The 13,645-nt window shown below is 44.8% G+C and overlaps 1 protein-coding gene across 1 annotated transcript; it reads right to left on the reverse strand.

The window, feature by feature from the left end:
* Positions 1–624: 624 nt before the first annotated feature.
* nfatc4 (nuclear factor of activated T cells 4) lies at positions 625–9,404 on the reverse strand (the record flags this gene model as incomplete). The annotated part of the gene is made up of 13 exons (XM_080837744.1): positions 625–746; positions 1,236–1,964; positions 2,206–2,332; positions 2,649–2,704; positions 2,933–3,073; positions 4,265–4,452; positions 4,743–4,844; positions 5,016–5,116; positions 5,281–5,443; positions 5,947–6,125; positions 6,349–6,858; positions 7,072–7,223; positions 9,230–9,404. 13 exons carry the CDS (start codon positions 9,402–9,404, stop codon positions 676–678), a joined length of 2,694 nt encoding a protein of 897 aa, XP_080693870.1. The 3' UTR covers positions 625–675.
* Between the last annotated feature and the right edge of the window lie 4,241 nt (positions 9,405–13,645).

Genomic DNA, 13,645 nt, shown 5'->3' on the forward strand with positions numbered 1-13,645 from the left:
CTCTTGAGGCATTCAGCAGACAGTATCATACAATATAGCAAGGAGGGGGAACACTTCTGTGTCACATTAACTTTTACCAAACCAATGACCTCAGTGTGGCTGACTGTCCCTCACAGAAACAGGAAGCACATTATTTGCTTTCTGTGTATTATCTCAGTAATGTTGAGTCAATATGACGATTTCAAAATATATGTAATTCAGACAGGAAATGGGTGTGGTATGTTTTAGATACTGGGTAATTGCTGTTCACTAAACCCTACTGAGCGTCTCCCAGCCCAAATGAGAAGTGGCCACCAGGAGGCAGTGTTTACATAGTAGATTAAAGGCTTCTCACTGCCTAAAAGCACAGGGCATCCACAAACAGGAAGAACAGATAAATAACCAGCACCAGTGTATAGACAAGTGTTGCAACTTTAATTTTATAATTTATTTAGCAAACAGGTTAAAAACATTAGTTTCCTTCAAATCTGCTGTTTCCAAGAGGAAGCCCTTTTTATACAAACATACTTACAACTGTGCCCCTGTATTTAAAATGCAATAGTGGAACAAGACCTGCAGTCCTTTCATATATTGCAAAGTCTATGCAATATAATACAAAATATAATGCCATTGGAATACTGTGTTATTAAGTCATTAATGTACTTTAAAATGGGATGGGATGAAACATCATGCTGGTCATCCAGGCCTGCTGTCCATGTGTTGACCAGACTGGAAAGATCTGATGTCCTCTCCGATGAACTCAGTGACTGCAGAGAAAAGGCACAATCCAGTCAAAACTAAACAACTTAAGTCCTGAGGTACAATGTACTTAATAGTGAATTAATAACGTTTAGTTGATAACTACTTAATAAGTTATAACTACTAATAACCCTTACATTCTTAATAAGTTCTGAAATACACAGGTTACATGTCATTATAATATTAATATATATATTAATATAATATTATAAATAATACTATATACAACATAAATATATTCATGTTTGGGTTTGGTTTAGGAAAGCTCTTTAAAAACCTGTAATAAAATTAGACTTAGCAGTCTAACTTCTGTAATCATTTAATTACAATGCACCAGGACACTTATTATGACATGAGATGCAAAGAATGGCTCACCCTTAATGTACTTCCCCCCCCCCCCCCCCCCCCCCTTTCTTTCATCCCAAACGGATCCAATCTGCTATTAAAGAGGCATACACTAATCTAAAGAGGTGAATCCACACATGCTCTGTTCTCACCTTCCTCCAGTGTGATGTGGTGCATGGATGGAGAGCTGGCGAACTCCAGGTGTCCCTCCGGCATTTTCATGCCCCTGGTGGTCCCTCTGTCTCCGACCGCCCTGCCCTGCGGTTCCCAGCCCTCGTACTGGCTGTACGGGGGCGGCGGGTAGAGGTCCTGAAAGGTGCCAGGGTTGGTTGGAGGGGAAGGGCAGGGGCAGGGGCACACCTCCTGAGGATAGGGGCAGCTGGTGTAGGGCGAGTTGGGCAAAGGGGGCAATGGGGAGGTGGAGATCGGGCTACTGGCGGGGAAGGGGCTGAGGGAGGAGGAGTGCGACGGGGACGGCGAGGACGACAGGTACGGGGAGTCAAGCCAAGGTGAGGGGGAGGGTGGCTGGGGAATGCCACGGGGGTAGAGGGGGGGCAGAAGCTCGGTGAAGCCCAGCTCCAGGCTCTCAAAGCTGGGCTGCCTCTCAGACAAGGCTCCCCTACCTCCACCTCCACCTATGCTCTCCTCTGGACCCTCAGGCTTGGAGCAGTATTCCTCTTGGTAGCTTTGCCCTGAGTAAGAGTAGTCACTTGGGTAAGGGGGCAGGTGGAAGCCCAGGCCTCGCTCATCCATGGGAGTGTCCCCTCTCAGGTGCAGGCCCCTGTCTGACCCCCCCGAGCCCCCAAAGGGGCCGAGGCCCACCCCCTCCAGGGGCAGCACTGAGGGATGGGACAGGAGGGGGTCCTCTTCTTCATACATGACTAAACAGAATGCAATGGAGAGATTACTTAAACCTGGAGTACGTAGATTGAGGGGGGGGGGGATTGAAATTAGCACATGTTTGAGTGAACACAACACAATAATTACTTTTTCAGGGAGCTGAATGACTTTTCATTCAAATATAAGATATTTCCAGCAGCCAAGGGGCAAATAATGAGAGTTAATACTGTTCATTTGAAAAGCACACAGTGACAGAGATGATGATGTCATCACTGGACTCACTTGGCAGGTACTTGAAGCAGTGACTGCTACTCCTTTTCCTCTTCCCATTGGACACAAACAGGCAGACAGGCACAGGGCGGCTCACTGATTGGTCGCTGTAGGGTGGCACTCGGACACACAGCAGGCACTGCCGTATAAAGACAACCCAACATCCAGTACAGTAATGCTACCATAAAGCGAAAGCACAAAGCCCACTCCATAAACCTGGGATATATACAGTCATTCTACAGCAGAGCAGGACAGCACTACTTATACACAGACAGACAGACACTATGTTACCACACCCAGTCCAGAGCACTACTCAAATTGAGGCCAAAGGGTAGATATGTAGTAATAGTAGTATAAGTAGTAGTACTAGTAGTAGTAATATTCAGTAGTTGAAAATAACAGTATTTAAACTGATATTCACGGTTATGTGGAAAATTTAAATAATAGTTCTCTACCTCATTGCTTTTGTCATGATCTACATGAGCCTCCTCTTCCCACTGTAGCTTTCCATCTGGAACCAGTGGAAGTCACAGTCAGAGTCAAAGTCTGGAAGATACTTTTTATGCAGTAGAAAAATACATCTTTGGCAAACACATTGACCATACACACACACACACACACACACACGGCCAAACACACACAAACACATGCATGCACATATGTACATACACACACATACACTCACATACACTCACACCACACACACAGCCAAACACACATTGTCGGACCACAGTGTTACCTGAACCTCTCTCCGTAAAGAGAACGCGGGAGGTGGCCAGGAAGTTGGTGCCAGCAAGCAGCAGCTCCTCTCCTCCCTCCACAGAGCACGAGGTCAGGCTCACCGATTCCACCACCGGGAGCTCCTGAGCCGAGCGCTGAGCTGGAGAGATGGAGAGAGAGAGAGTAAAAGAGAGGGGGGGCAACAATGGAAAAATAATTGAGAGAGAGAAAGAGTGAGTGAGAGAGAAAGTTAGGGTAAGTGAGGGGGGAGAAAGGAAAAGGGATGGAGAGAAAGTGAAATATAGAAAGAGAAAGGTTTGAAGAGGGGTGGGGGTGAAGACATGGAAGAAACAGTAGAGATGGAGACAAATGGAGGGGAGAGAAAGAAAGACAGACAAAAGAAAGAAAGAGAGAGCGAGCGAGAGCAGTGGGGGATTAGCTGTAAGATCACATACAGCTGGAGTGCAGCGTCAAACAGATGAGAGTCAGTGAGGAGAGTCATGATATCAGGTGAGTGATTAGGTGTGCTGCAGCAGGGAAAAACACACACAACACTGGAGAGGCCTGGAGGTTTAGTGCTTAGCCAAGGAGCTGCTGGCTCAGGTTTGTGTAAGGAAAAGGAGACGTGTGAGGAGCCTGAAACATGTTATAGCGGCTGGGTCCGAGCTACTGCAGCATGGAATCCCAAACATGCTGGCTGGAAAAGTTGGTGCTTTTTTCTTCTGTGTCCAAAAGGTTTGGGCAGTGTCAGTGTTTGATTTTGTTGGACTGTGATGCAAGCAGGGGGCTGGCATCTGTGTCTGCTCCACATCTCGTTTTAGTTTCCTTGTGATGGATTCGCCAAAGGGGCACGACTGGCTGAACGCTCTGAGAGGCACGTACCTAGGCAACCGCCTTTGCCAGTCACTGATGGAGTACCTACAGAGTGTAGTTGGTATAGACCAGACTGGCCTGAGAGTCATTAGTTCATGTTAGATTAGCAACTAATTTGGAACACAAAGCTAACTTTCGACCCTCAACTTCTAATCTAAGATTATGACACTGAAGAACACTTGAAGGGAATAAAAATAAAAAGTAATGGTATAGTAGCATCAGCTTAGTAGGTTGTGTTATGCTATGTTGTTTATTGTTTAGATGCTGATGGTAAATTGTCAACAATGCTTCTTTTTTTTTTAAACAGCAAACCATCCAATACCAAAATGATATCTGGACACCAATGACAAGCTAATGGAAACATTCACAAACACCGATATTTCCTGTAAAAAGTCGGCTTGGGAAGATTTATAGAGAGTTATATACAGATCTTATGAATCTGAAAGGATAAAAGAGGCTTGTGACTGGCTAAACTTACAGCATTCAATTGGCAAAGACGCCACCTGCAAGGCGAGTACCCGTCCGGGAGGAGCTAGCGGTGGAGCCAGCGGAATGTGTGTGCGAAAGACGAGACGCACACGTGTGTTCTTCCTCCCTACGTCAGTCTCTCCTTTCCTGAGTTCAATGTCGGAATTTCTCAGCTTCAGAATACCCGCACAATCAATTCTGAGAGAGGGGGGAATGATTTCAATGGCAGCGATGATATCTATCTAAATCCACATCAATTCATCTATCTATTTATCTATCGACGTGACATTTATCTATCGATGTGACAGTCTGTCTAAAAGTTTCAATCAATTCTAAGTCAATTCTAAGTAATAATATATACATTTTCAATAATATAATATACGTACATTCAGTCAACAAGGGCCAGCAAGGTCATAATAAAAACACTTTCTGACTTGCTAGCTAGTGCTATTTCACTATCAGTAAGCATCAATCCATCTGTTTCTTACAAAGCAGTCATGTTGGTCTCCGGGTTCAGAGGGATATCGAGCAGTTTAGTCCCAGCCTGGATACTCTCCTGACTGGCAGTGCCAACCATTTTCCCAGTAACTCTGAAATGTAACAATGTCATTAAATAATAAGCATTACAAAATGGAGACATTTGTAGAGCACTGCAGAACACCCAGAATATAAACATATAGTAAAATACAGCATTAAGTACTGAGAGAGAGAGAGAGAGTATGCAGGAAAGCGGCACTTTTGTATTTGACCACTGAACATACCGGTGAATCTGATAGAATGGATGTGGTCGGATGGACCTGTCATCAGCGGTTCCTACAAACACCTGCATTGAGAGGGGCTGTCTCTCTGTATACCCAACAAGCTGGGATAGAGCGTGTGTGTGTGTCAGAGAGAGAGAGAGAGAGAGAGAGAGAGAGAGAGAGAGAGAGACAGACAGACAGATAGACAGAGATAGAGAAAAAGTCAGTGACAGTCACATCATACACTCTTACTATAACACAATCAGATGATGACACCTATCACAACCTTGATCACGGGATGCCCTCCTGGCGATGCCTTGACTGCTCCCCGACTGCCCTCTGTCTCATAGTGGGCTCTGTGATGGGGCCGGGGCTGCACCTCAATGCGCAGCTCGTACTGATCAAACTGAGAGGGCAGCGGCCAATCAAGTGGAGGCAGAGCGTTTGACCTGACAGAACCAGAATTATAATCTGTCAAATCAAAGTCACATAAACAGCCCTTTATCTAGGATGGGCAATACAGATGTAAGAATAATACGTGCTACAGGTATAAGAATAATACGTGACCATCAAAGACATTCTCTAACCCTGATAGTGTTCTCCATATAAGCATTGCCTTTAAATACATCTGAAAAAATAACAAAAATCCCCTCTGGTAGGTTACAATGAAGAACACTTGGCTGCTTTATTGGTGCCTTTTGCCACTATACTGTACAGGTATTCTGTCAAGGCATTTATAAATGTAGCATATAGGCTGTGTGTGTGTCACCTGAAGAGGAGGCTGTGTGTGTGTGTGTGTCACCTGACGAATGGGCTGTGTGTGTGTGTGTGTGTGTGTGTGTCACCTGAACAGGGGGCTGTGTGTGTGTGTGTGTGCGCGTGTGTGTGTGTGTGTGTGTGTGTGTGTGTGTGTGTGTGTGTATGTGTGTGTGTGTGTGTGTGTGTATGTCACCTGAACAGGGGGCTGTGTGCACTGGCTCTGGTCCTACCCCAGCCTAGAGCAGGAGGCACTGACAGGTAGTCCATCCCCAGAGAGGGGAGCTCCCGCCTCAGCCCCCGCGGCTCTGGCAGTGGACACGGGGAGGTCTGGGAAGGGGGTACATGGTCCTGCTCCAGCTCTCTGGATGAGAGCTGAGTAGAAAACACACACACACACACACACACACACACATGTTAAAGAAAAATAAACACAAATTAAATGTACAGTTTATATGTGCTAAAATAATGAATACCAGTGTGCTCCATTATAAAACATGTATGCACTATGTATAATGGTTTATAATAATGGATAATCCAAAGCATTGGGAGTTTTCCCAAACCTAAGGTTCTAATTGCTGGATGGCATAGAGCTCACCTGTTCCAGGGAGGTCTTCCTTGTCTTCTGGGGGATGTTGAGCTCACAGCCGCTGCCCGGCGCCTGGCTCTGTGGGTCCCCTTGCCCTGTCTCCAGGGCTGAGGGGTGCTCCTCAGAGTAGCTGCCCCTGCGTGAGGTACAAGGGGAGGCACAAGGGGAGTTCCTGCGCTTCTTGCCCCCAGGGGAGGTGGGGCGTGAAGAGGGCGACAGGCAGAAGTGGGACGTGGCCTCATTCAGCTCCTCCTCCTCAGCCAACAGCGAATCGCAGCTGGAGGCTGGGCTGAGCCAGCCACGGGACGAGGGACTGGAGGCGGGGCTGGGGCTCAGGGACCCCGCCCCCATCATGCCGTCACGGTAACAGAAGGGGTCCAACAGTGGCAGGTAGAGGCGCTCCCTGTCCCAACCGCCACCAGTGTCCCAGTTACCCCCTCCTGCCAGTGTCGAGTCATCCTCAGGGGAAATAGTGGTGATCTGAATGCTGGGGCACTCAAGGACCCTGGACTCAGACACCTGTGAGAGAAGGGGGAGGTTCAAAAAAATACATAGAAAGAGACAGAAAAAAAGAGAGAGAAGGTGCGAGAGAAGGTGGAGGGGGAGACAGACAGAGGATCCACATTAGTAATGAATGATCCACAGTCATGCCCAGTAAATCTGTATCTATGCACCTCAAGTGCCAATCAATAAAGCCAAGAACTGAGGACACCCTCTCCTCCAGCAACTGACCTGTACGGATCTTGCCGGAAGGCTCTCATACGTCCCACTGAACTCCCGCACCAGCGCTCTCCTTGGGGGTGGAGAATGCATCCCTGCCCTCTGACTGCTGGAGTTTGGTGGGGATGGGATGCCCAGCGGTTGGCCAACATGTGTGGAGGTATCTGTGAAAGGGTGAAAGAGGGATGTTGTACATGTGGAAGACTGCTTTCAGGGGTTACTGGGTGTAGTGTACAACCATCAAGTTAATGCATGATAATCTTTTAAAGCTTCTATACATATTCATCTATGTCACTATCCATATCTATAACTATCTATCTGTCTATTAGCCTATATACCTATCTATCTATCTATCTATCTATCTATATATCTATCTATCTATGTATGTATCTGCATACATATCTTTGAGCATGTATGCATATCTGCATGTATAGTGGTGCAGTGGAACTGTAAAAACTGTGGAAAGTTGATTCAGAAGACTGGGAGCAGAAACCAGCATGACTGGCATTGCCTTAGCTCCAGCAATTACCACTGCCTCAATAAATATCAGCATGCAAAGTTTACTAAGTAGCTAGGTAATAAAAACAATGAGGTTGGGAATTGGATGTTCCTTCTACACAAAATAAAATTGCAGTGGTTTAGACATTCAGCTTTCAGGGTGAGTGCTTGAGATGTGGTCCAGTTGCATGGCACAAGACACATTTGTTTATGGATAAAAGAAAGAACAAATGCGTTTAAAAAAAAAGTATTTTCAAGCTAAAATATGAGAGTCTGTAACAAAAGAAAAAAAAAAAGACGAGACCATTTCAAGATGCAGGGAGCTGCATGCATCACAGTTTCCGAGTAGTGCTTAATAAATCTCTACCTGGCAAAACCACAATTCTGGAGCGTTCCTCCAACACAGACATCACTGTTCTTTACTTGTGTTGCAGTGGCATTGCAAAACTCTGTCCATTGATATCTCAAAAAGTAGACACGGAGATGGCCTTTTGAGATTTCTGGCCTTTTTTGAGATGCTTCAGCCACAGCCGTCAGTGGTAAACTGTAGTCGGCAAACTATACTACGGAGGTATCAGATTGGCTGTATGCCTACGTGGCCTATTGGACAGCCTCAGTACAGTAGTACAACAGACATGAGAGTGATAGATGAGTCAGTCTAGTCATAAGGGAGCATCCCTCTGCACATGTGCAGATCAGTGGTGTGGATAACAAGCAGACAGTGAGAGACAGAGAGCACAGAGGTGAAGGATAAGAGATGGCCAGCCACGGTGAAGATGTGGTTACTTCAACAGGGTCAATGGGGTACAACAGAGTGTAAAGGAGCAAGAGGCTATGCTTGAACTAAAGCACCAGGAAATGGCTTCTGCAGCGGGGTTTTTAGTAAGTTAAAAAGGGTGTACATACACAGCTTGTATAGGGTGCCAAAAGCAGCGGTGATCGCCAGGAAATGCAAGCAAAGAAAGAACAGTGGAAGCAGCATCCAGAAGTTTCTTTGGGAGGCTAGGTATTGTACCATCTCGGTGTGCCAAGGGGCTGGGGGAAGGGGGCTGGGTGTTTGTTGCACATGCATGTGTGCCACAAAGAAAAAGGAGAGGGTAAAGAGAAGAGGGAAGAGAGGAGGAGGAGGAGGAGGAAGAGGAGGAGGAGGAGAGGAGGCAGACTGGAGAGAGGTGTGTATGTGCGTGCTCAGTAAACACAGATTGAGGTTCAATCCAGATGGCAGCTGTTAACTCCACTCACACGCACAGCTGATTAAAACCACATTTTGCTCGGCCCTACACACATACACTGACACACAAACATACAGAGAGAGAGAGAGAGAGGGAGGGAGAAAGAGAGAGAGAGAGAGAGAGAGAGAGAGAGAGAGAGATGGGGGGTGTAATGCTATGTACACATATTAACAGAATGCAGGGTCATTAGCACCAATTTCTTCTGACATAGTCAGGAGACTGAAAGCAGATGAAAGAATACACCATGGAGGTAGTTAGCCTTGTTAGGCAGGTTTTCAGATTCTAAAAACCACCTTTCTGAAAAATTACTTTACAGAACTCATCATAGACACAACCACCACAGTCCGCTCTGACATTGCCTATGCTCAAATGCTTATCACCCCCAACAGTAACAACATCATCACTACCCCATTCCCCTCTAAGATGTCAAATGAGCTGACCAGTGTTGATGCTTGTGTCAAGGTGCGCAGGGGCTCTCTCCGTCATCTCCCCCTCAGAGCTGGGGTCCCGGTCGGCATTGCGCAGCGGGGATGGGCCGCGGGTCTGATCCTCCTCAAACACCAACTTGAACTCGAACTCCCCCTCTTCCCAGCCCGAGCCTGGTGCTGCCCCCATCCCCGCAACAGGCGAGATAAAACCAGTAAACAGTGTAATTCCCTTTTCGGTAGATGTAGAAAATTCAGGAAACCTTCCCCACGACGACTCCGAATGTTATTCTGAGACTCCAAAAAGAACCGAGATCAATTTCCCCTCGTCCTCTATCTCATTTGAATTTGATCTTGATTGTCCTCGATACGGAACGCTATGAGCTGAATATCGCATTTTTCTTATCACTCATACTGTACTGGCAGTTATCAATCACTTATCTTTCTTTATATAACTTTTCCAATTGCTTTGTTCCAGCCTACTTGGCGGAGATAGAAAAAAACTTCAGTTGATCCTTTAACGTCTTCTAACGAAGTTTCATTCTCATTTAAAACCTCACGTTTCATCGTACAAACTGCGGTGTCTTGATACTGATGTGCTTGTCCGTCATTTTCGGGGCTATCACTGCGATTTTTCTTTGCCGAAAAAGTTTCATCAAATTTCTTCGTCCTTTACCCTTAATTGCCTTTGGGTGGGTTCCCTACCCCGTCTGCACTGTTACTTTATCCCCATAGGACATTTAGAACGTCAGTCAAAAAGACCCCCTCTTTTCAACTCCACATGCCTCCACTACTTCCACACTTCCCATGCTTTGATTGGTTAGGGGCTGCAACCACATCTTTAAGGTAAAAAATAAACCTCAGCGTACTGACCACAAGTATTCCCTCTTCTCTTCATCTCCTTCTCAAGGAAAACCACATTTGAACTCCTAGATAATAATCATGTCTCAATGACAAGCCACGCAGCAGTACAGTTTTAAGAGGGCAGCACCTTGGGTGTGCTGATGGGGTTTCTCCTGTCCAAACGTTGGGCCTCTGTATTGTTACCAAGGAATACTGTGCCCCTCTGCAGCTTGTTTGAGACACTGGTGCTCCCAGGCAAACTGTGTAGCCCAGTATCCGGTGGACTTTACAACATGTCAGAGTTCCCCCCTTTTCCTCTGTCATCGTTTGCCCCCCACCCCCCTACTTTGACTTCATTTGTCCCTCCCCCTCGTGAGCTCCCATGTTCGCCCCCACTACCCTCCCTTTCCCCCATGAAAGGATCTGTTTCTCATTATCCTCTGTAGTCTGCACTCTGTCCGAGACAGGAGACGAAAAACTTAAATAAACATGCTGCCCCCCACCCCCACTTCTCCCTTAGACTCCCTTACCCCCACCCTCCTTCACTGCTCACTCTACTAGACTTACACATATGATCACATACTGTAACCAATGTCTCCTCTTGCTCTCAGTGTCTTTGGCTCAAGGCACAGAGAGAGTGTTGAACACACAGCATCCCATGTGGCAGTTATCTTGGTTGGTTGACAGTTGTTTTTAACTAGAAAAGTTGTTTTTTTCTAGAAATGTATTTTTGTGTGTGTGTGTAAAAAATGTTCACCACATAAACAAAACTAAACAAAAAAACATAATAACTGTTTCAGCTATTTGTTTTGATTAAATGGCAGGCGTGTTTAAATATTTGGCCTGAGAACTATATAATGGTGGCTTGCAGGATTTCATTATGGTGGTGGGCCACACTAGTCTTTCACAAAGAAGACAAGCTCTCTGAAAAGTTTCTCATGGGCTTTCACAAAGAAGACAAGCTCTCTGAAATGTAACTCATGGGCTTCCGTCCGTCAGTTTGGGGGCCCAAGTTATGGGGATGTAAAGTTGGTTGTGCTGCCACCATGTGTCCACTGTAGACATTGCAGTTCCCACACTCCAGTAAAGAGTCCCTGACTTATCGCAATGCAACAATGGGGGGGAAGACTGTCACAAAGCACATGTCTTTTCTCATGTATGTCTTTTCTTGAATTCTCCATCCTCCGGACATCATTCCTTGTTTCCTTAATGTTTCTATCAAAGAGAGGGGCAACACGTACCAAAAGTCAATCAGGAAGGAATGGGAGCATTGACAAATATAAATAAATTATGTACCCATGAAGATGGACAAAATAACGACTTCCTATCTTGGCCCCATATTGTTCCTAACTCAGTTTACGTTGGTCATTATTCACAAGAAAATGTGTGTCTGGTTCTATCCAAGTCCAATAAGCTGACATTAAACCCTCAAGCCACTTCCACGAGATGCTATTTTCAGTTAAAAATGTCTTCATGTCAAAACCATGTTGGTGTGATTTGTCCATGTTGTATTTACAAACGTATGTATCATTAGTGCATCAAAACAATCAAATATATAGTTTTATTTTATTCCTCAGAACATTGTATGTAACAAAGAAAATGTGTGTATGTAGCAGAGAGTATCTACCAAAGAGAATTCCTTTGAGAATGCTGCAGCGGAATGGTCAGCGCGGTGGATTTACTGAACGGGCCTAAATGTCATCTTACTCTCTGGCTGCGGTCCATGTTTATTTCAGTGTAACTTCTTGGCACAAGAGGGAATTGTAAGTGACGTCCACAATGCAAAACTGATTCACAGGAACACAGCCCGTAACCAGAGTCCACAGTACTGTATACTGTGACCATTTGAAAAGATCATAGGAAATGAACACTCATCCCAGAGAAGTATGAGCTGTCTTTTGTCAAAATAAATTATCATGGAAGATGACTCAAATACTGAGTGTCTGCACTTTGGACATAGGCAGCAGGCAGTATGAAACTGCATTAAATGAAACGGCACAGGGGAGCAGGAAGGTTACCAACATAACTCTCCAGAGGGAGGTCGGATGTAGGCGTATCCGCCTATATCAATGGCAGCGTCTCAAGCATAGACATCATATAGGTAGACGCCGCCTGCCTCGGCGAAACGCGTCGCCGCCATATTGTTTCGGGAGCTCTCTGACGCCAGAGGTCTGTCAGACGTGTCAAACAAGCGCAAGTTGCCAAGAGCTGCGGTTTATCTGGATAAAAATCACGATAACCTTTTACATTTTGCAACCAATTTCATGGAGTATTCAAGGGTTTATGCTCTACGTGAAGTGTGTGAAAAAGATTTGCCTCTACATTACTTTGAATCTCGCTATTTAAATCGCCAGTCATACATGTGCATGGGTCTAGGATAAACGCACAGCTCGTGCACTTTGAAAATACTGAGAAGATCTATAAACTATCGAAATATTGCTTCTTTAGTTGTTATTTCTATAGCAGTAAAAATATACACATCTCAATATATACATACACATCTCAATAGTTGAACTGTAATATAAATAGCATGTATATAATACAATATAATATAATGACTCAGTATAATGTGCAATGGAATAACATATATATATGATATATATAATATGGGGAACAATATATTATAATATATTTTAAGTATAGGTATATATTCATATTCCACAAAATCAGGCTGCACCACATTGCAAAACTGAGCACGCTGCAATTACAGACTGGCAACAGTCGAAAAAAGCTCAGCAAGACGATACTTTTTAAAGGGTTCTAGCCTAGATTAAATTATCAATTGTATCATATATTGTGTAAAATTATATATTGTGTCAATTGCACTGCATAGATCTGAAAATGTTATGAGCATGATTGTATATTATGTCAAATTGTACAAATGTACAAATATATAGGCCTATATATATTATATAATATGAATATATACCTATACTTAAAATATATTATATTATATTGTATCATATATTATATAAACTCCTCAAAAAAAGTTCGGAAACTTTTCTTCAGTCGATTATCCCTCCCCTTTAATAATTCCAATTGGTATGGTATTTTATATCGTTGGAAAGCCTGATTAGTCACCTTCACAACGAGGTACAACTTGTAAGGATCGTGCATTTGTGGAATGAGCAGCACAGCTAACCGTGTGGGTAGCGGCCCACATTTTTTTGCCAAAATCCCCTGCAATATTCTTCTGTTGGTATTCACTCTTGTTTTGTGTTGTTTGGTGGATTGGATGATTCTCCCACAGTATTAAGGAAAAAACAACACATATTGACCATTTTTACACTTTATTCATTTTACACTGTCAGGGACCTCAGTAGCATGTGGAAGATCCATACGCAGCCACAACAGCTTGGCACCTCCTGTGGGATGGCATCCCATTCCTGAACCAGAATTTGTAGCAAGTCAGCCAACATGGTTGCGTTGGTCACTCTGGCACGTTCTGCACGCCCAAGCAGATCCCACAAGTATTCAATTTGGTTTAGGTCTGGACTCACGGCAGGCCTTTCCATCCTCTCCACTCCCAAGTTCTTGAGGTACTCTGTGATGATCCTGCCTCTGTGGGGGCGAGTGTTGTCATCCTGG

This window comes from Sprattus sprattus (genome assembly GCF_963457725.1).
Source record: "Sprattus sprattus genome assembly, chromosome: 4".
NCBI lineage: Eukaryota > Metazoa > Chordata > Actinopteri > Clupeiformes > Clupeidae > Sprattus > Sprattus sprattus.